This window comes from Syngnathus floridae, chromosome 10 (assembly GCF_059516105.1).
Source record: "Syngnathus floridae isolate MCC-2025c chromosome 10, RoL_Sflo_1.0, whole genome shotgun sequence".
Taxonomy (NCBI): domain Eukaryota; kingdom Metazoa; phylum Chordata; class Actinopteri; order Syngnathiformes; family Syngnathidae; genus Syngnathus; species Syngnathus floridae.
In genome coordinates this window covers 7,722,907-7,740,583 of record NC_142422.1, presented here as the reverse complement: position 1 = coordinate 7,740,583, position 17,677 = coordinate 7,722,907, and the positions used below count along the sequence as shown (strand labels likewise).

The 17,677-nt window shown below is 38.3% G+C and overlaps 3 protein-coding genes across 12 annotated transcripts in view; 2 read left to right on the top strand and 1 right to left on the bottom strand.

Moving 5' to 3' along the window:
- Nucleotides 1-7,828, top strand: part of mc5ra (melanocortin 5a receptor) — an 18,825-nt gene extending 10,997 nt beyond the window's left edge. For 4 of the 9 annotated variants that reach the window (XM_088386344.1, XM_088386341.1, XM_088386343.1 and 1 more), the window contains 4 exons: nt 148-254; nt 364-552; nt 1,438-1,997; nt 2,636-4,368. In XM_088386344.1, coding sequence (XP_088242470.1) covers nt 148-254; nt 364-552; nt 1,438-1,997; nt 2,636-2,757 — 978 coding nt within the window. In that variant the 3' untranslated portion in view covers nt 2,758-4,368. Of the gene's footprint in view, nt 1-147; nt 255-363; nt 553-1,437; nt 4,965-7,686 lie in introns of those variants that run through there. The other 5 variants (XM_088386348.1, XM_088386345.1, XM_088386347.1 and 2 more) reach the window with 5 other exon arrangements.
- Nucleotides 3,532-7,158, bottom strand: mc2r (melanocortin 2 receptor). The gene is made up of 3 exons (XM_088386353.1): nt 7,086-7,158; nt 5,552-6,107; nt 3,532-4,972 (listed from the first exon to the last, which is right to left on the bottom strand). The coding sequence occupies exons 2-3, from the start codon at nt 5,899-5,901 to the stop codon at nt 4,435-4,437; spliced, it is 888 nt and encodes a 295-aa protein (XP_088242479.1). The 5' UTR covers nt 5,902-6,107; nt 7,086-7,158; the 3' UTR covers nt 3,532-4,434.
- Nucleotides 7,736-17,677, top strand: LOC148392214 (palmitoyltransferase ZDHHC3-like). 2 transcript variants are annotated; one of them, XM_088386351.1, is made up of 7 exons: nt 7,736-7,901; nt 8,475-8,883; nt 9,049-9,173; nt 9,305-9,401; nt 9,561-9,642; nt 10,106-10,236; nt 16,008-17,677. In XM_088386351.1, exons 2-7 carry the CDS (start codon nt 8,548-8,550, stop codon nt 16,212-16,214), a joined length of 978 nt encoding a protein of 325 aa, XP_088242477.1. In that variant the 5' UTR covers nt 7,736-7,901; nt 8,475-8,547; the 3' UTR covers nt 16,215-17,677. The 2 variants fall into 2 exon arrangements, with proteins under 2 accessions (XP_088242477.1, XP_088242478.1); XM_088386352.1 differs by lacking the exon at nt 16,008-17,677 and adding an exon at nt 12,571-14,936.

Below are 17,677 nucleotides of genomic sequence, written 5' to 3'. Positions count from 1 at the left end.
ATTTGCTTTTCCATTAACAAGGCTAATAAAAGAAACCATAAAGATGTCACATATGAGGGGGGAATAGCTCATCTGTAGTCATAAATCATAAATCCACTTTGTGAATTTGTTTTTGACACCAAAATGCTCCAATTTGCTCTCTCGTAGGTCTTTTTGACCCTGGGGATCATCTCCGTATTAGAGAACATCCTGGTTATTACAGCTATAATAAAGAATAAGAACCTTCATTCGCCCATGTACTTCTTTGTCTGCAGGTAAGGGCAATTTATTTATTTATTAATTTATTTATTATACGAGAATGTGTCACTCTAATGAATAGGGCTTTCATCGTGTGATTTCATCATCAATGTGATGGTTTTGCAGTTTGGCTGTAGCGGACATGTTAGTGAGTGTGTCCAATGCCTGGGAAACAGTCGTCATCTACCTGCTCAACAATAGACAGCTGGTGGTGGAGGAGCACTTCATCCGACATATGGACAACGTTTTTGATTCCATGATCTGTCTCTCTGTGGTGGCATCAATGTGCAGTCTCGTGGCTATTGCTGTGGACAGGTATTTATCATCTGACACTTCTACTTTAGCAAACAGAGGAAAATGTGCATATAATACACGTCCTTCTATTTCCATTATTGTGGCACATTGACTCTCTGGTGCGCCTCTCAATTTGTCAGTTTTGGGAGCTGTCACATGTAGAACTTTTTTGCCTTCTAGCCAAAATTTGAATTTGAGCAAGCTTTAGATAGGTCAAGCATCACTGATGCAGATTCAGCTGTTTACTGAACTGGACAAACACAACAGAACACTCGCAGGCAACTACAGAGGGGTAAAATCGTCTTCAGACACACAAGCAGACGACTGGCTATGGTCCTAATGTCAACCACTAGTTTCGGCTCACATACAGCACTGCAGTTATTGTAACTTTTGGCTTGTCTCAATGTGTAGTAATTGTCCTTAATGAAACCATTCTTGTTAAATTCTTTTCTATTGTGTTCTAATAAATTAGAATCATAATTGTTTAGAAACGTAATAATTATGTTTTTAAACAGAATGTTACTTTTCTTAAAAAAGTTGTGAGAATATGCTTTGATTGGTCACTGTCTCTCAAAATAAATGCATTTCTTCAGCTAGAATCTAGCTGCTAGATAAAACTGGAATGTTATGTAAAAAGAAGCTTGATTGACATTTCCTTGCAGTTAATTAAAATCCCTCTCCAAAAAATAGCAATAATCATAATCATAATAATAAATAATATATATATATATAGATATATAGATAGATAGATAGATAGATAGATAGATAGATAGATAGATAGATAGATAGATAGATAGATAGATAGATAGATAGATAGATAGATAGATAGATAGATAGATAGATAGATAGATAGATAGATAGATAGATAGATATGTATAATAAAGGGCATGCTTTTATTATCTGCAGGTATATTACCATCTTCTATGCACTGAGATACCACAACATCATGACAGTGAAGCGAGCTGGTTGCATCATTGGGGCAATTTGGACCTTCTGCACAGGCTGCGGGATTCTCTTTATCATCTACTCCGATACCACCTCTGTCATTATTTGCCTTGTGGCCATGTTCTTCAGCATGCTGCTCATCATGGCATCCCTTTACAGCCACATGTTCATGCTGGCGCGTTCACATGTCAAGCGCATCGCTGCACTGGCTGGTTGCAACACCTTCCATCAGCGGACCAGCATGAAAGGCGCCATCACACTAACCATTCTCCTGGGGGTCTTCATCGTCTGCTGGGCCCCTTTCTTCCTCCATTTGATTCTTATGATATCCTGTCCACGGAACCGCTCCTGCGTGTGCTTTATGTCTCACTTTAACATGTACCTAATCCTCATCATGTGTAATTCTGTTATTGACCCGTTGATCTATGCCTTCAGGAGTCAGGAAATGAGGAAAACCTTTAAAGAGATATTCTGCTGCTTTAACCTAAGGAATTGCTTCACCAGCAACTGTGCTCTGACTGGTAAGTGCTAAACAGTGAGCAGTGAAATGAAATTCTTCACAGGAATATCAATACATTTATGACACTAGAGCCACATGCCTTCATAGGAAAATCAAACTGTTTTGTTAGATGAATTAAAATAGTATAGTCCTGTCCACTGGATGAGAGTAATAATGACAAATCAAAATCTGTCTAACTGTTTAACTGGATAATGGTTAGATTGATAGATTACCTAATCTATTTTTGGTGGGGTTGAAACAGGGCAAAAATACTGCTAAAATAGTATAATCCAGTCCACTGGATGACAATAACAATGACAAATCAAGATCTGTCAGATTATTTAACTGGATAATGATTAGATTGCATTACCTAATCTATTTTTGGTGGTGTTGAAACAGGGCAAAATTACTGCCCAAAAAAAAATCCATGTAATAACTACTTGTGTTATTTAAAAAAACAAATCCAACTGTTGAGATTCAACATTTCTCTCTCATTGAGCCATGCTTTGTGAACTCAAATAATATCATGTTAACATAAAAATACATATCTATGTACAGTATATAGATTTATCAAATGAATTAATTGCTGGCAATACAGTTGAAACCACCATGATCCACACATGTACAAAGGTTGGTATTAATTCTTTTCAATGTTCACAGTGATTTGGATCAATACCGAGAATCATACAAACAATGCATCTTACTGTCACAAGAACCACAGGACATCTGGGGTCACATGTACTGTGCTGTATAAGAGATGGGTTGGTCACCCTCCTTTTTGAAACTGAGAGCTACTTATTGGGTACTGATTAAAGGCTCTCTGTTGTCGAGATGGTTAATTTTACACTAATAAACTTTATGGGCTCCAACTGAAATCTTGATTTCCGTGCAGATTCAATCTCGTTTATCGGAAATTTGGCAGACCGCCCTGCATTGCAATGCTGTGCCGTCTCACGTATTGATACCATTTTCTTTTACACGCTCCTTGCACACCTGACAATTTGATGATTTTGATAAATTTGATTCACTGCAGGCAGACAAATTTTGAGTTCCATGGCGTTACATGGAGCTTCAGATGTATTTTGGGCTCAGAACAATCATTTTCAACACTATCACTAAATTTCAGAGTAATCTGTGACTAACTAGTTTCCTCTGGAACGTTTTTCATCTGTAACATATATAACCAATAAGAATGTAGAAATAAGAGCTATTAGAAGAATTTTGACAAGCTGTGCAATTGAAAAATAAGAAAAATAAAGTCTTACTCCACTTGTTGACACCCCCGCTATCATGTTGCACTTACAGTAACCATCTGTGTAAGATAATTTAACCGTACACAGCTCTGGCATCATCTGGAATAGTTTGGAATCCATATTTGTCTAATAACAGGAGAAAAACATCAAACATTTAAGTTAAATACATCATGCAAGTACCCGCTCTGTGGCACGGTGTTGCGCAACTGTTGATATCCAATATCTCCAATATCTAATTTGAATGTACAATATCTCTCCTGTCTCCACTTTTGTTATTGTGTTTTCTGTTTATTGCAGCCTAAGAATCGTTCCTTCATTTTCATTCATACAGGTTATCATTTCATATTGCTGATACCACATTTGTATAAACACTGTAAATGCCATGTTAAATGCTCAAAACTGTATTTTATCTGATATGATATTGTGTTTTTTCCCTGTGTAACAATGGAAACAAAGGTCATAGGTGACAAAAATGTTTAGGGAAAATGTTTTTAGCTACAGCATAACAACAAAGTAATTGTTCTAGTTCAGTATGCAAATAGTACAAGACAACCTACTTGAGCTTGACATAATGTTGCCAACAAAGACACATTGTTATTAGCTGTTACATATTTCATGCACTCAATATGGAATTTCACAGATTAACAAAAACACATAAGCTATATCATGCTCATTGTTGAAATGAATGCTTATATTTGTATTTGACTGGATAGAATTTAATGTCTGAACTAAAAGACCCAAGATATTTTCATTGTTAATAAAAGTAAATGTTAAACTGTTCACAAATCTGCAAGCATTCGTCCGTTGCTGGAATATCCCATCCATCTCACAAGTCAGGTGATCAAGATTCTAATTAGGTTACGCATTGCTTTACTGAGCTAAAAACGGAACTTCAGATGATGCAGGCTTTAATCACAAGAGCAGTGGTTTAGCCTTAAGCAACTACATTAATGTATCCTGATTTAATTACAACATAAAGTTGAATTTAAAGAAAGTGTGCACGTGAAAGAAAAGGGCAGGAGAAAGTTTCTGGCTGATAATACTGTAAATTGAAATAAAAGGTTAAAACTTTGAAACAGCACAAATCTAATCAAAGTGCAACTCGGCTCTAGCTGTGACCTCTCTCTTTGTCCTAATACATGATACATGTTTATCATCCATTGGTAAGCGAAATGACATTTTTCAAATTTGAAAAAACTGCACCTCTTAGGAACAAAGAAGCATCTTCCGGAACGTATGCCTGAGCTCGGCGCTGCGGAAGGCATAGATAGCAGGGTCGATAAGGGCGTGGCTCGTTAGCAGCAATAAGTGGAGCTGGAAGAGTGATCTGTAACACTCACAATATGGGTCGGTCGGGCACACTGTCATGATGATGAGGTGAAGGAAAAAAGGTGCCCAACACACAACAAATGCCCCAAACAGGATGGTTAGTGTTAGGGCTCCTCTCATACTGCTCCCCCACCACCTCAAACGACATTTTTCACCGCCACCCGAATTCACAGCAGCAATCTTCCTGGCATGGTTACGTGCCAGCATGAACATATAAATGTAGAGGAAGCAAATGACGGCAAAGGAGATCAAAAATAGGCAAACAAAGCAGATCATGATGAACTTGACGTCGAAGAACCTCACCATGAATATGGCTGACACCCCACATGTTGTCCAGATGATGCCTAAACTGGTCCCTGTGAGTCGCATTGTCATGATGTTGTGGTATCTAAGTGCATGGAATATAGAGATGTATCTGCAATGACAAGTATTAATGATTAGTATTCTTCTAAAACTGCAATACTCCTGTTACTTATATACTACTGCTTACTACGTTACTGAATTAATAGCTGATCAAGCTTGAATTCTGATCGGATTGAAAATGTAGTGTTTGAATGTCCTTGAAGTTCATAGTAAGCCAATATATACAGAATTCCTTAAATAATTAGCCAGATTACTGTTTTGTAAAATAAAGTGCAATGGAACATCCACATGCCCTAGGCCGTGGTCGTACTATGAGGAATTCAACCAACTTCATGGACAAGAATTTACACTTGTCAAAAAAATTCAAATCAACAAGTCATCATTATGCAAGAGCAATGGCATAATTAACAGAATGCGCTTCCAAAACATTTTTATTTATATGGTTGATAAGTAAACTCTATAGTCCACTTTTTTTAGCAGTGTGGATATTAGCATTCACAGTTTTAACTTGACATATGTTTAGATACAAAGAAGAAACACCTTTGCCATTATTGTCCTGTGGTTGGCCCAAACTGTCGAGTTGAAATACAAAATGTAATCATTGTGACTATCCCAAGATTTATAAACATACCGGTCCACAGCAATGGCCAGGAAGCTGAGAATTGAACCCACAAAAGACATACAGATCAGTGAGTCAATCACGTCATCAATCTTAGTCTCAGAGGAACCTTGCTTCTCTAGTTGTCCCACATGTGCAAACACAAGCAGGACGTTCTCACAGGTTTTAGTGAGACTGGCGATGGTATTGAAGCCCGCCAAGCTGCACATGAAGCAGTACATGGGCGAGTGCAGGTTTCGGTTGTAGACGACGGCCACCACAACCAAGAGATTCTCCATCAGACTGAATACTCCCATAGTGAAGAAGATGGGGAGAGGAACACTCAACTCTGGGCAGTCTGACTTATTCATTGAGGTGTTCATGGTCAGACAAGACAGGCCCTTTTTTTTTAAAATGCTAAAAGGCGCTTCTGTGGCGTTATAATGATGATGGCAAAAAGGAAATGATAGGTTTTTGTCTTTCGGCCCTGCCGCATACTAACGTATGTTCGTACAAAAACAGATGGTTTCCTCCTTGTAAATCTTTCGATCTGATGGTGGATGTTTTAAAGAGTGCCCTCTTCTATCACCTGCAGAAAGACAGGCAAGTGGAGACAAGACAAGCAAGTTAGAACGAATCGCTTTTGAGGTTTAATCTAAATGTTGACTCTAACTGTTAGTCCATACTGGGAAAAAAAAAGGTCACACACTAGTTTGAGAATTGCAGTTTGTTATTTACTGTGACTTTTTTTGTGAATTGGCTCTCAAAAAATGCTGCTGCTATGAAAAAGTAAGATTAAAACTACAAAAGACTAAAATGAAATGAAGCATTTTTGAACAAGTAAATACAAATAAATAAATACATAAACTGTTCCAGGACCTAAATAAAATACATATTATTTTTTAACTCAAAACAAAAACGAGCAGACTAGGGACTGTAATAGGACTTTAAAAGGTTTTCTGTTTTGTTCCTATTTTTTTTGTTACTAGCTGACCTCGCTCAACACTATTGGCTGAATTAGACATCATGATGAGAGTGCTCTTCCATTACTTTTTCATGAAACTATCAAATCCACTGGCAACACGCGCCCCATCCTTCAGTCCAAATTTTTTCATTTAATAAATTTCCCATGTGCTTTTAATCAGTGAGGCTAGGTATTTGTAATCACTATATTATCGTAATTAATTACCTTTTGTCCCACTTTGCTGTAAAAATGGCTCTCACCTGTAGCAGCACTTCTCCAAAATATATTAATTGGCTCACACATCCCGAAGTTATACATAGCTATTTATAGTTTGGCTTGCTAAAATAACAGAAACGAATAAACTCAATCAAAACATCATCAAAATATTAATTATCCACTACAATTATATCATATCGCAATTTCTAGATTCAAATGTGTTTTTGTAACACTCCCAATTTACAGTTGAAGTCAGAAACTCAATTACAATTTGTATAAAATTGCCTTAACTGTCATATTTATATATTACATACATTAGCATCTAGATTAAGTCTCGCAACTACATTGGAAAAACCTTAAACCATATGAATAGTGTTGTAAACCTACCTTGAGTCACAACAGTCTTCTTTAGAGGCCCTATGGGAAATGCCTAGTCACATATCTGAGCATTTGAGCCGAGGTTGACCAGTGTTTTGAGAAAGAGAGGGTTAATGTGATGGATGCACACAACTCTTGTTGTTGTAGCCTTGGAACCCTGCCTCACCAAGGCTGCAACACTCCATTGTGTTTACATAAAATCATTACCCAGTAAAAAGCATTAAAAAAAGAACCTCTTGACTATATGAGGCAGATGTTTTTTCTGTCTTTCTTCTCAAATTCTCTATGCTGCCTAGGAGATTTCCATCACTAAAAAAATCTTAAGATTCCCCATCTTGAGTAGAATACACAGGATTCACAAAATGGGTGTATGACTGATGATCGTGATAGTAACTGGCTGTTGAATAATTATAATAATTCATGACCTCGGTAGAGGAGAGTGTGTTTAACTATTGTAGATATTCTACAGAAGAATTAGGGAAATGTGCTACATGATATTATTTCAACCAAAAATGATAGACTTTATTTATTTATTTATTTATTTATCTATTTATCTATTTATCTATTTATCTATTTATCTATTTATTTATTTATTATGCCGTCTTTCCAGACCGCTAGGGGCAGTAGTGACACCACGAAAGACGAAGAAGCAGAAGAAGAAAAAGAAGAAGAAGAAAAAGAAAGAATCAAAATTAGGCTTAGCAGCAAGCTAGATGGGGGAAAAAGTGAAATGAAATTAGCCAATGTAAAATGAGCGGAAGCGGATATTTCCAGGCGTTTGTCATTTGAAGCCAGCACAACTGTCATAAAATTACAACCCATAATGTAAGTACTACCGCTCGTTAGCGTTAGCAGCTAAGTTAAAACGTCAACCCATAGGTGACGTTGGATTTAGGTTTTAGTTTGCTGTACTGGTAGAAGGTGTTATTTTACTTGAATTCTGAAGGCGACTAGATATCACACAGCTATAAATCACCAGAAATATATTCTTTTAATATTGTGTATATTTTAACAGTTGAACTTGACAGCAAATGTGGTATCGGTATCTTGCTAGGCGTTGCAGGATAATTTAAATTTAACACATCAATTGAGAGTTAGGCTTCACCTTTTCATGATCTCATACACTTGCAGGTGTCGAAGGCCAAGATGTGCCTGTGTTGACATTGTAAAGTAACCATAGTATGCTGTCACTCACAGAAATTAATGAACTAAGTTCAAGTATTTCATTTAGTATTAGCATTTTGGACTTTCACAAAAGTGTAGACCTGTGTTTAAAATGTCAGACGAAGAGCTTGCACACTCTCAAAATGTTGTCCTGCATTTATTTTGGACAACGAACAAACAAAAAAACCTCCTAAAACAGATGAGTGAAGCTGTGGCCCTCTTGCTCCTCTCCAGCATGTGGTGACCTATCCTGAAACCAAAAGGTGCATCGGGACCAGCCAGAAGGAGTTTCTAGCATAGATGAAGCATGAAGAGCCCAGTGCACCGATGCAGGGACGTGGAGCACAACCGTGGGCAAGCGTGGGCAGGAACCACTTTCTTACAGGCCGAGCAACGCATCCCCATCTCCAAGGACGTCATCACCTCCTCGTCTGCTTCCGCCATGTGGTTCATTAAGGACGCCTGTGGCATCATTTGCGCTCTCATCACGTGGCTGCTAGTTTTGTATGCAGAGTTTGTAGTACTGTTTGTAATGCTGCTGCCCTCCAAGAATCTGACATACAGCATTGTCAACGGGTCTTTGTTCAACACTCTGGCCTTTCTTGCCCTCGCCTCGCACGTCAGAGCCATGTGCACTGATCCTGTAAGTGACTTATTGAGATGCTTGATTTGTATTGTGTTTAAATGATCATGTTACATAACACAATAATATTGATTTTGCATTTCTTAACACCCTCAGAATCAGCCACCCACTTTGGGGTAGTGGCCCTCCTCCCTTAAGATCTAAAAAGTATGTCCTTTCTTATAGGGGGCAGTGCCCAAAGGCAATGCAACCAAGGAATACATAGAAAGCCTTCAGCTGAAACCAGGACAGGTGGTCTACAAATGTCCCAAGTGCTGTAGCATCAAGCCTGACCGAGCACATCACTGCAGGTAAAGGACTTAGAAGGCATACCAGTGTCTAAGGTGGTCTGGCTTATGAAAAACCTGCCATTGTTTCTAAGTGTTAATTGAGCACTCCTTAGGCACTAATTCTCACACACACCTTTGATGAACTCTCTTAGTGTTTGCAAACGCTGCATACGGAAGATGGACCACCATTGCCCCTGGGTCAACAACTGTGTTGGGGAGAACAATCAAAAGTACTTTGTGCTATTTACTGTAAGTTGATTACGATGACATGTCACATTCATGTTGTGTTGTAGTTTAACATCAATGCTCCTTTCCCTCTGCAACAATGTTCTACTGTATACGTTTAAGACACATTTTATTATTTTAGATTCAATTTAGTTCCTTAAATCTCCTTTTCTGTTTCTTCAGATGTACATTGCACTTGTCTCCCTCCATGCTCTATTCATGGTGGTTTTCCACTTTCTCTACTGCTTTGAAGAAGATTGGACAAGTAAGTATATTTTGTGTCAGGTGTATATTCACAGCAAGAGTGTTTTGGTACCCCCCCCCCCCCCCCAATATTTAAATGTTTATTTAAACCGAGTACTTTAATATACAGTGAGTCAAAGGTGCTGCAACAGGGTGTGCGTATTTATGCAACCAAGTTATTGTACGATTTGTTGTATTTATGTTTTTGCATATCAAAGATAAGTTTGTTTTCCAATTGATTTGTGCGGGGTGTGTAGGCCACACTAAAGGTGGGCCAAGTTTTGAATTGATTTGGGTTGCTGTATCCCCCCACCCCCCTCTCATCACAATCCTTTTTACAAGTTAGTACTTCCCTTATTCAGGAGATATAGCTGGTTGTGGAAGAAGAGTGTTTGTAGAAAACTCCTTATGGTAGATTCTAGTAGAACCTCATGAGCCTCTTCTTGTCCCACGTGCTTTTCTTCCCTCACATGGTCATTTCCCAGAGTGCAGTTCCTTCTCTCCACCAGCAACAGTCATCCTCCTCATACTACTGTGCTTTGAGGGTCTCCTCTTCCTCATCTTCACCTCTGTGATGTTCGGTACCCAAGTCCACTCCATCTGTACTGATGAAACTGTAAGTAAACCCATTTAGTTGTAATAAGTAATCCTTTACCCTTCCTCCTCTGCATCACTCCTTGACTGGCAGCTCAATGTCATCTTTCCCCACTCCTTGAAATGTGACCAAGCAATCCTCAACCCTTTATCGAAACACTTAGGATATATTACTCCTGGGTATTGATATTTTATTTGAATGTAAATGTTGGCCATTTATCTGTAGTGGTTGATGTATGACACACCTGCTCAGAAATTTCTCTGAAAGGTGGCGGCGACCTGGATGGTGATGCATTACCCATGTAATAAAATTTAAATTAATAACATTACTAAACCTTCAATTATATAAGAAAATGTATATTGATGTGATACGTTTATGTTTGCAATTTATTGAAATTAATAGCGTGGTTTGGTCATGAAAAAATACTCGCCCATTCTGAAATTAATTTTTTTAGGATAGCTTGCCCACTTCAATGTTTATAAATATAAAATAAACGTAAAAATTGGACAACAATCACATAAGAAAACATTTAATGCTGCTCTTAAATTGAGATCTGGTTTATTAAAAAAAAAAGAATTGAAAGCGACCCTGTGTGGAAAAGTACTTGCCTCCTTGTTAAATCAGGAATTGAGTGTGCCGAAACAAACCATGAAATCTGCTCTTTGCCATGAAATCCTCAGAGATCATGTTTGGCCATCATTTTAAGACGTCAAGCTAGAACGCAGTCTTAAAAAAACATTTGATTATGTTGGTTATTGTTGAGTGCAGCTTAACCTTTTTAGGGGCAAGCACCTTTTCCATACAGGGTAGCTTAGAATTTTTTTAAGCAAAATCATTGTTTAAATTTTTTTGTTGGGTTACCTTTGTCTCAATGGGCAACTCCTCAGATGGATGGATGAATCTGCTCAGTTCTTGTTTCACTACAATCAAATATAAATCTGAATACCAAGACTAGTGGTGGCACATACAACATAATTTTGCAAAAAAAAAAAATGTTTTTAGTTAAAACTTGTCAAACAAATGGAGAATGGGTTGCCTGACTAGCAGCTAAAACAAGAAATAATGAAGTCATACTGTTCAACACTTAATTTGAAGACTTTTTTTTAAATGTTGTCTGTAAGCAATATCGCACCAGAAATGCTCTCCAAAAAGGCCACTCACCTCTGACACAAAAACATTTATTTGTTCCTTTTTTTTTTTTTTAAATCCTTGGTGCATTGTGCTGAGGTTTAAGTGGACATTTCGACGATTCTTAATTTTGGGGGAATCTTGTCACGTTGCTATTTTTGAACTACTAGGAAGATTTGTTCAGCACAATACAGCAAGCTTTTACTGTAGCTCACTTTTAATTTTGGCTTTCGTGATCATGTTAGTCTGCAAATGCACTTTGCCTTTTCATTTTTGGACAATTTTTCTTCATGGCTTATTTTGGCATACTTAGCTCCATGTTTGGTGTCAAAATGCTAACGTGCTTTTTGACAGACACCGCCTCATAACACACACACATACGTGTATTTCTCTTGAAGGCACAAATCTACCTATTCCATGTTCACCTTTCCATCTTTCTTGAAACTACCATCCATCAACATCCGTGTTAGTCTTCCTGGACATTCGAGGATGCTTGTATTTCTCAATTCTACTTCACATTCATGCGGATATGTGCACTCTAATCCATTTGCGGTATGCCGTCACTACGCGGGTGATAATCAACATGCAATGTTAGAAATCTAGTTTATGTTCAATGCACGCTTTACACTTTTAATCTATCGTGTCGATAATGCTGTACATCCTAATTGTGAAAGAGTCAAAGGTTTGAGGATGGTGCCCTGCACCCTGCTAAATGCAGTGTGAAAAGGGCTTTTGTCACCAATCATCACTTCCATGTTGGCAAGTAACCTACACTTTGAAAAGTATCATTATAACTGAGGGAGGATTATGACTAAGTTAACTTGAGAAACACTGAGAAGCCATGCTAATTGCTAAGCTGTCGTGCTTTCGAGTCACAAAGCACTGAAATGAATAATTAGGTGATGCCATACACTTGTCACTTGTGTCTGCCTGGAACCACATAGTGCTAGAATGTTGAACTGCAGATCTATCAAGTAAATAATTGTCTGGAGAGACAATACTGTAATACATATGTAGTTACATCGAACCGGAAATCAATCTGTATTTTAGTCACTGTCAGCTAAGAGGAGGGGCTTATAAAGTTCTAGGTTGTACTGTAGCAAATAACTTGGTCATTCTCTGCAATTGCAAAGAAAGCTATCACAATTACAGATGAATAACACTTTGTGATTGCTTGACTGGGTTTCAGAACACGCCAACTGAAGTTTGGTTATCTTTTGTTTTTAGGGCATAGAGCAGTTGAAAAAGGAAGAGAGAAGATGGGCTAAAAAAACTAAGTGGATGAACTTGAGGGCGGTCTTTGGACACCCTTTCTCCTTACTGTGGTTTAGCCCATTCTCCACACCTGACCATGGCAAGGCTGAGACATACCAATATGTGGTGTGAAAGGGAAGAATGCGTCCTCATCTGATTGGGCCGATTTGAGCCCCACTAAGTGGCTCCGACAGTCGCTAGTGACTGCGGACACCTTTGCATCTGGTCTGTGTGCTTACTTCATGCTTAATACTTGTTTACATTTTACCATTGAACGCTGTTCTTTCGTAAATTTTATTTACAAACACTGTGATGAGTCCGGTTTTTTTCAGAATATTTAAATCATGAATTGACACCCGCCCCACTCGTTACTTTGAAAGCCGTATCTCAGGACCATCCTTAAACCAAGGACTGCTGTAAACTAGTCAACTTGTCAGCTAGTCACTATTTATTGCCATGCTTAAAGAGGAAGTCAACCCCAATATTTTCTTAACAGTAATAAGTTTTATGTGCCCCACTAGACTAAACACAGCATTCTGATTAATATTGCGTTTGTGCAATATGAGTTAAGCAGGAAAAGTCACCCATTTTTATCAGTCTCGGGGGTTGGCAAATTTTTGCCTTTGACAGAAAATGACATCCCAGTTACCAGAGACCTGGCAACTGTGATATCATTTTGAGTCGACAGCAGGTGGCAAAATGGCTGACCTGAGATGGATAAAAACTGGTGAATTTTGCCTGTTTAATTCGTATTCCACTAATGAAACATTAATTAAATTACTATGTTTTGACTAGTTGGGTAGCACAGGACATATTGTCAAGAATATTTTGGATTGACTTCCCCTTTACATAAGAGGCACAGCTGTTTGCAGCAACAAGTGTGTGTTAAGCAAGTCAGTAACTTTAATTGATTTAATTTGTGTTCTATTTTTGAACATGCAGTCAGAACTAAATAAGTTGACAGTTGATGAACACTTAGGATTCGATTCAGTACGTCCATTTCCAATTATAAGTATAATGTGCGCAGTTGTGTGAGCGCAAAACATTCCGATTATTGTGTGACATTTGCTCAACAAAGTTGCCATTGGTGGGTTACAGAAGGGTTCTTTCTATTTATTAACTTTATTACAGGAACTGAATTTGCCAGTGTTTTACTGTGACCATTCAAAATTGCTCCGCTAGGCTCGGTGAAATTGCTTCCACTGACAATATTTTGAAGATAAAAGCTTATCTCTAAAAGAATTCATGCATTTAAGTCAGGCCAAACTTCTCATGTACTGTATGTCCGGGCTAATTTTTGAGACCCTTTTGTTTTCACAATTGCTTGTGTGACTTTTCGCTGCTGATTGTGCAGTGGAAGAATGTCAAGTGGGCTTTATTCTGTGCTTTTTCTTACATTGCAATGCATTTAACATCTCGACCGTACGCCGTTATCAGGATTCACGCTTGTCGCTACTCTGGTCTGGATCAAAGCACTTTTTAATTCCACGTTTGTGCTTTTATCAGACTGAAGGCTGCCCAGTAAAAAGCGCATGTGTAAAGATACAACCTTATTGGACAGCTGTTGATACAGAAGTCAGATTTGACTGAAGTATCCTGTGTAACATTGCGCTATTAATGCCAGCAGACATGTCAGGAAGAGCTTGAAAATGTTTATTATGATGATTTTTTACCTCCACAAGCAAAGGAGGTTATAGTTTTGCCTGTGTTTGTCTGTTCCCAGTTTAACAAGTCATGGTGTAGTTAATTTAATGTGTCTTCAGAATGAGCATTTGAACATAGGCTGATGGACGACTTTTAATATTTTTTTGGGGGGGGGGGCTAAATAATCACAGCAAGACTTGAGTATAATGATTTGAACCCATCCTAATCCAAATTAGAATTCCTTGATTGTCTCGTCAAGGAAATTAACCTGGAAATCAGTCTAGTGGTTGTTGTTAGTTACGCATGTTATGAATGTGCAGAGAAACAAATGCAGGCAAAGTCATAACCTCCTTTGCTCAATAATGCATGACGAGAGTAACACTCGGATACATTCCGTTTTTCTGTACTTCATGGGGGGCCTGTTTTTTTTTTAATCGGCGTAACAAACTCTGAAGTGCGCTTTATTTCTTATTTTCTGTCAACACTCAACAACCATGTATGTGATAGCGAGTGAAGGCATGGTATTGACGAAGGCTACAAATAGTATATAGATTGTGAAACACTGCTGGTATGATGTAAAATTATTGCTGAAAATGTTAGGTCTCAATATTTTGGGGGGCCACTTCATTGTTGTAAACATTCTGAAGTCATTTCAGCACATACAGGGAATAAACTCTACTCAGTTGCAATGCAAAGGTTATTTCCAGACTCTTTTTCTGAGGGGGTACGATACTTTTTTCAAATCAAAATGTGCCTGACATTCATTTTTGCTCCGACGTTTTTGACACTCCAAACAATGGTTCTTTCACTTGTCCGACACAGTTTATGAATTTGTCTGTCTTTCATTCTGTTCCCACCCTTTTCATGCATTTAATTTGATTGATAACTGATGTTCTCTGAAGCAGACATCTCTTTTTGGTGACAGAGGTAAGCTGTGACAAAGTGCACTGTTGCTGTCTCACCATGCGTGCAATACATCCTAAGCATGCAGGTTGTACTTAAAAATGGAAAGACGTGTTCCTTGTGAAAGGAGAATGTACAGTCCGATACACTTGTCACAGATGACTTTGCTTCTGGCATTATTGTTTTTTTCTTTTTCTTTCTGATCTGCATGATAATTTCAGTAAATCTTGGGCATGTTTCCAAGATAGTAAAGGCATATTTATTCCGTCCATCAATTCTCAGTACAATACTCGCCTGCCATATGTTGATGTAGTCTATATTTTACACTCCGACTACCTTGTCATGTTCGAAGGGTGAGCCTTTCTCCTCTTCACATTTTTTCTTGAGCATCATGTGATGCTTGCAAATGCCTAACATCTCAACAGCCATCCATCCATTTTGAGTATCACTTGATTAAGGTCGCAGAGCCTATCCCAGTTGACTTGGGAGCAGTGGGATATACCAACTAGTTGTCAGCCAATTGGAAGGCCACAAATAATTCACACTTGTGTTCTTACCTCTGAACAGAGTTTTCAATTAACCTAACATGCATGTGGAGAACAGAAACTAGGCTCAGGATAGCCATTGCTGTGTTTCCAACCCCAAAATCATGGAATTGACTTCCAAAATGTGTTTGATGGATTAAATGGATGAATCCAAACAACATGTAATGAGTATTGTGTTGAGAATTAATCTGCTATTTGTCTCCATAACCCCCACAGAGCAAATCACTGCCACACATTCAGTCCCATCGCAGAAGAATGATTGGTAACCAGCATGTAGATACCAAACCTTAGCTCAAACCTTAACTCTGTCCTCTGTAGGGAATCGAACGCTTGAAGGGTGAAACGGGCAAGTGGGAGAAGACGCCGTGCTGGGAGGCCATGAAGATGGCGTTCGGGGGCCCCTTCTCCCTGACTTGGTGCAGTCCATTCTCTGGGATGAGCTGCAAGAAGAACCCCGCAGAGCTTACCCCTCTTCCGCAGGGCGACATCATCGAGGAGGATGTCATTGAGATCCCGTTCAACTAGGACTGCTTGCACACAAGCCATGTGGTGGGCTACACTTTATTTCATACAATACTGAAACTCAAATGAAATCTATTTTTATCGCTTTAATATCTACAGTCCTGTGGGGAAAAAAAAACAACCTACTAAAAGAATATAGAATAGTCCCTTACCCGTGCCAATGGCAGATTTTTTTGTTCCTTCTCCCAAACATAAAACAACGATGAGGAACCACATTAATATTTCAAAATGGCAGCTTTAAAATCATTCCCAACATGCAATAATGAGAATGCAGTCATAGCTTAATCTACCTTGGATCAAATAATATATGTGTCTATGGTCGCCTCTGAAATCAGTGTTGGGTCAGCCAGCGCTTCAGGTTTTGTGAGGTCTAGCCTTGATGCTAACATTTATCTTCAGTTTTCTTCAGTCTACATACATATTCTGCAGTACTGTACTTCTGCAGCTGTGACCAAAGGTTTTAACAATTCTTCAGGCGATAGGCTTCGACCCCTGATGAGAATAGTGAAAATCTGTGTGTAATTGATGTCACACCAAAAGGTTTATAACTGTGGATGCCACAAGAGGGTGGCAAAGCACTATTTTTTACTAATTGGAACGCAACCCACTTCAATATGGCTGAGTGACACAGTAATACTTTTTTTTGTGTGTGCAAATAACAGAGGGTAAGTTTCCCTAAAATGTGGGGATTAACTTTCAACTCAATGTTGTGTAATACTTTGTGCTGCTTCTGTTTTCATGTTTAATCACATTGATTCTATATATGCATATACGTATGGGCACAGTTTTTGTTTCTTTGCATTTTTCCGTAGATAAAAATGCTATCAACATTATTCTTTCCACAAAGGTGAAAATTGCCAAAGATACTGCCATCAATGTGCACTCACTAGAAAATTATCAAGTTCATTGTCTTGAGTGGTGGACTTGTGTTGCTGCCTTTTATGAATGAATGGATCCTTCTAACTTTTCTATTTTAGACGTATTTTACAGGCATTGCCGGTTTTTAAAATTGTATTTTTTTTAAAAATGTGTCCAACAAGGGGTGAAAACTATTTAAACGTTAAATGTGTTACAGCAGCAACGTTGGTGTAATGCTAACTTTGAGTCACTGCAAACATGCAACAGTTTTGTCTGACTTTTAATGTAATATCCTTGCAAACGCGAGAAACTCCTGTACTGCCTATTCCATAGTAAATGTTATTTTAAGAATGTCGTGACAAGAACTATTGTGCTTTCTGTTCACTACTACCTGTTGGCTTTACCGAGGTGGCAGCTGAGTGACTAAATGAACACCAAACGTAGCACTAATACTCTAGAGCACATTGTATCCACTTTTGTCATTGCCACTGTGCCTTATCTTCCCTTACGTGTGTGAATTGAATTGTCTCGTTTAAATTATGTCGGATGTTGTATATTTAGGTGGCAGTATGAGGGCTTTTAACTCATTAAATGGGTGCTAAAAATCA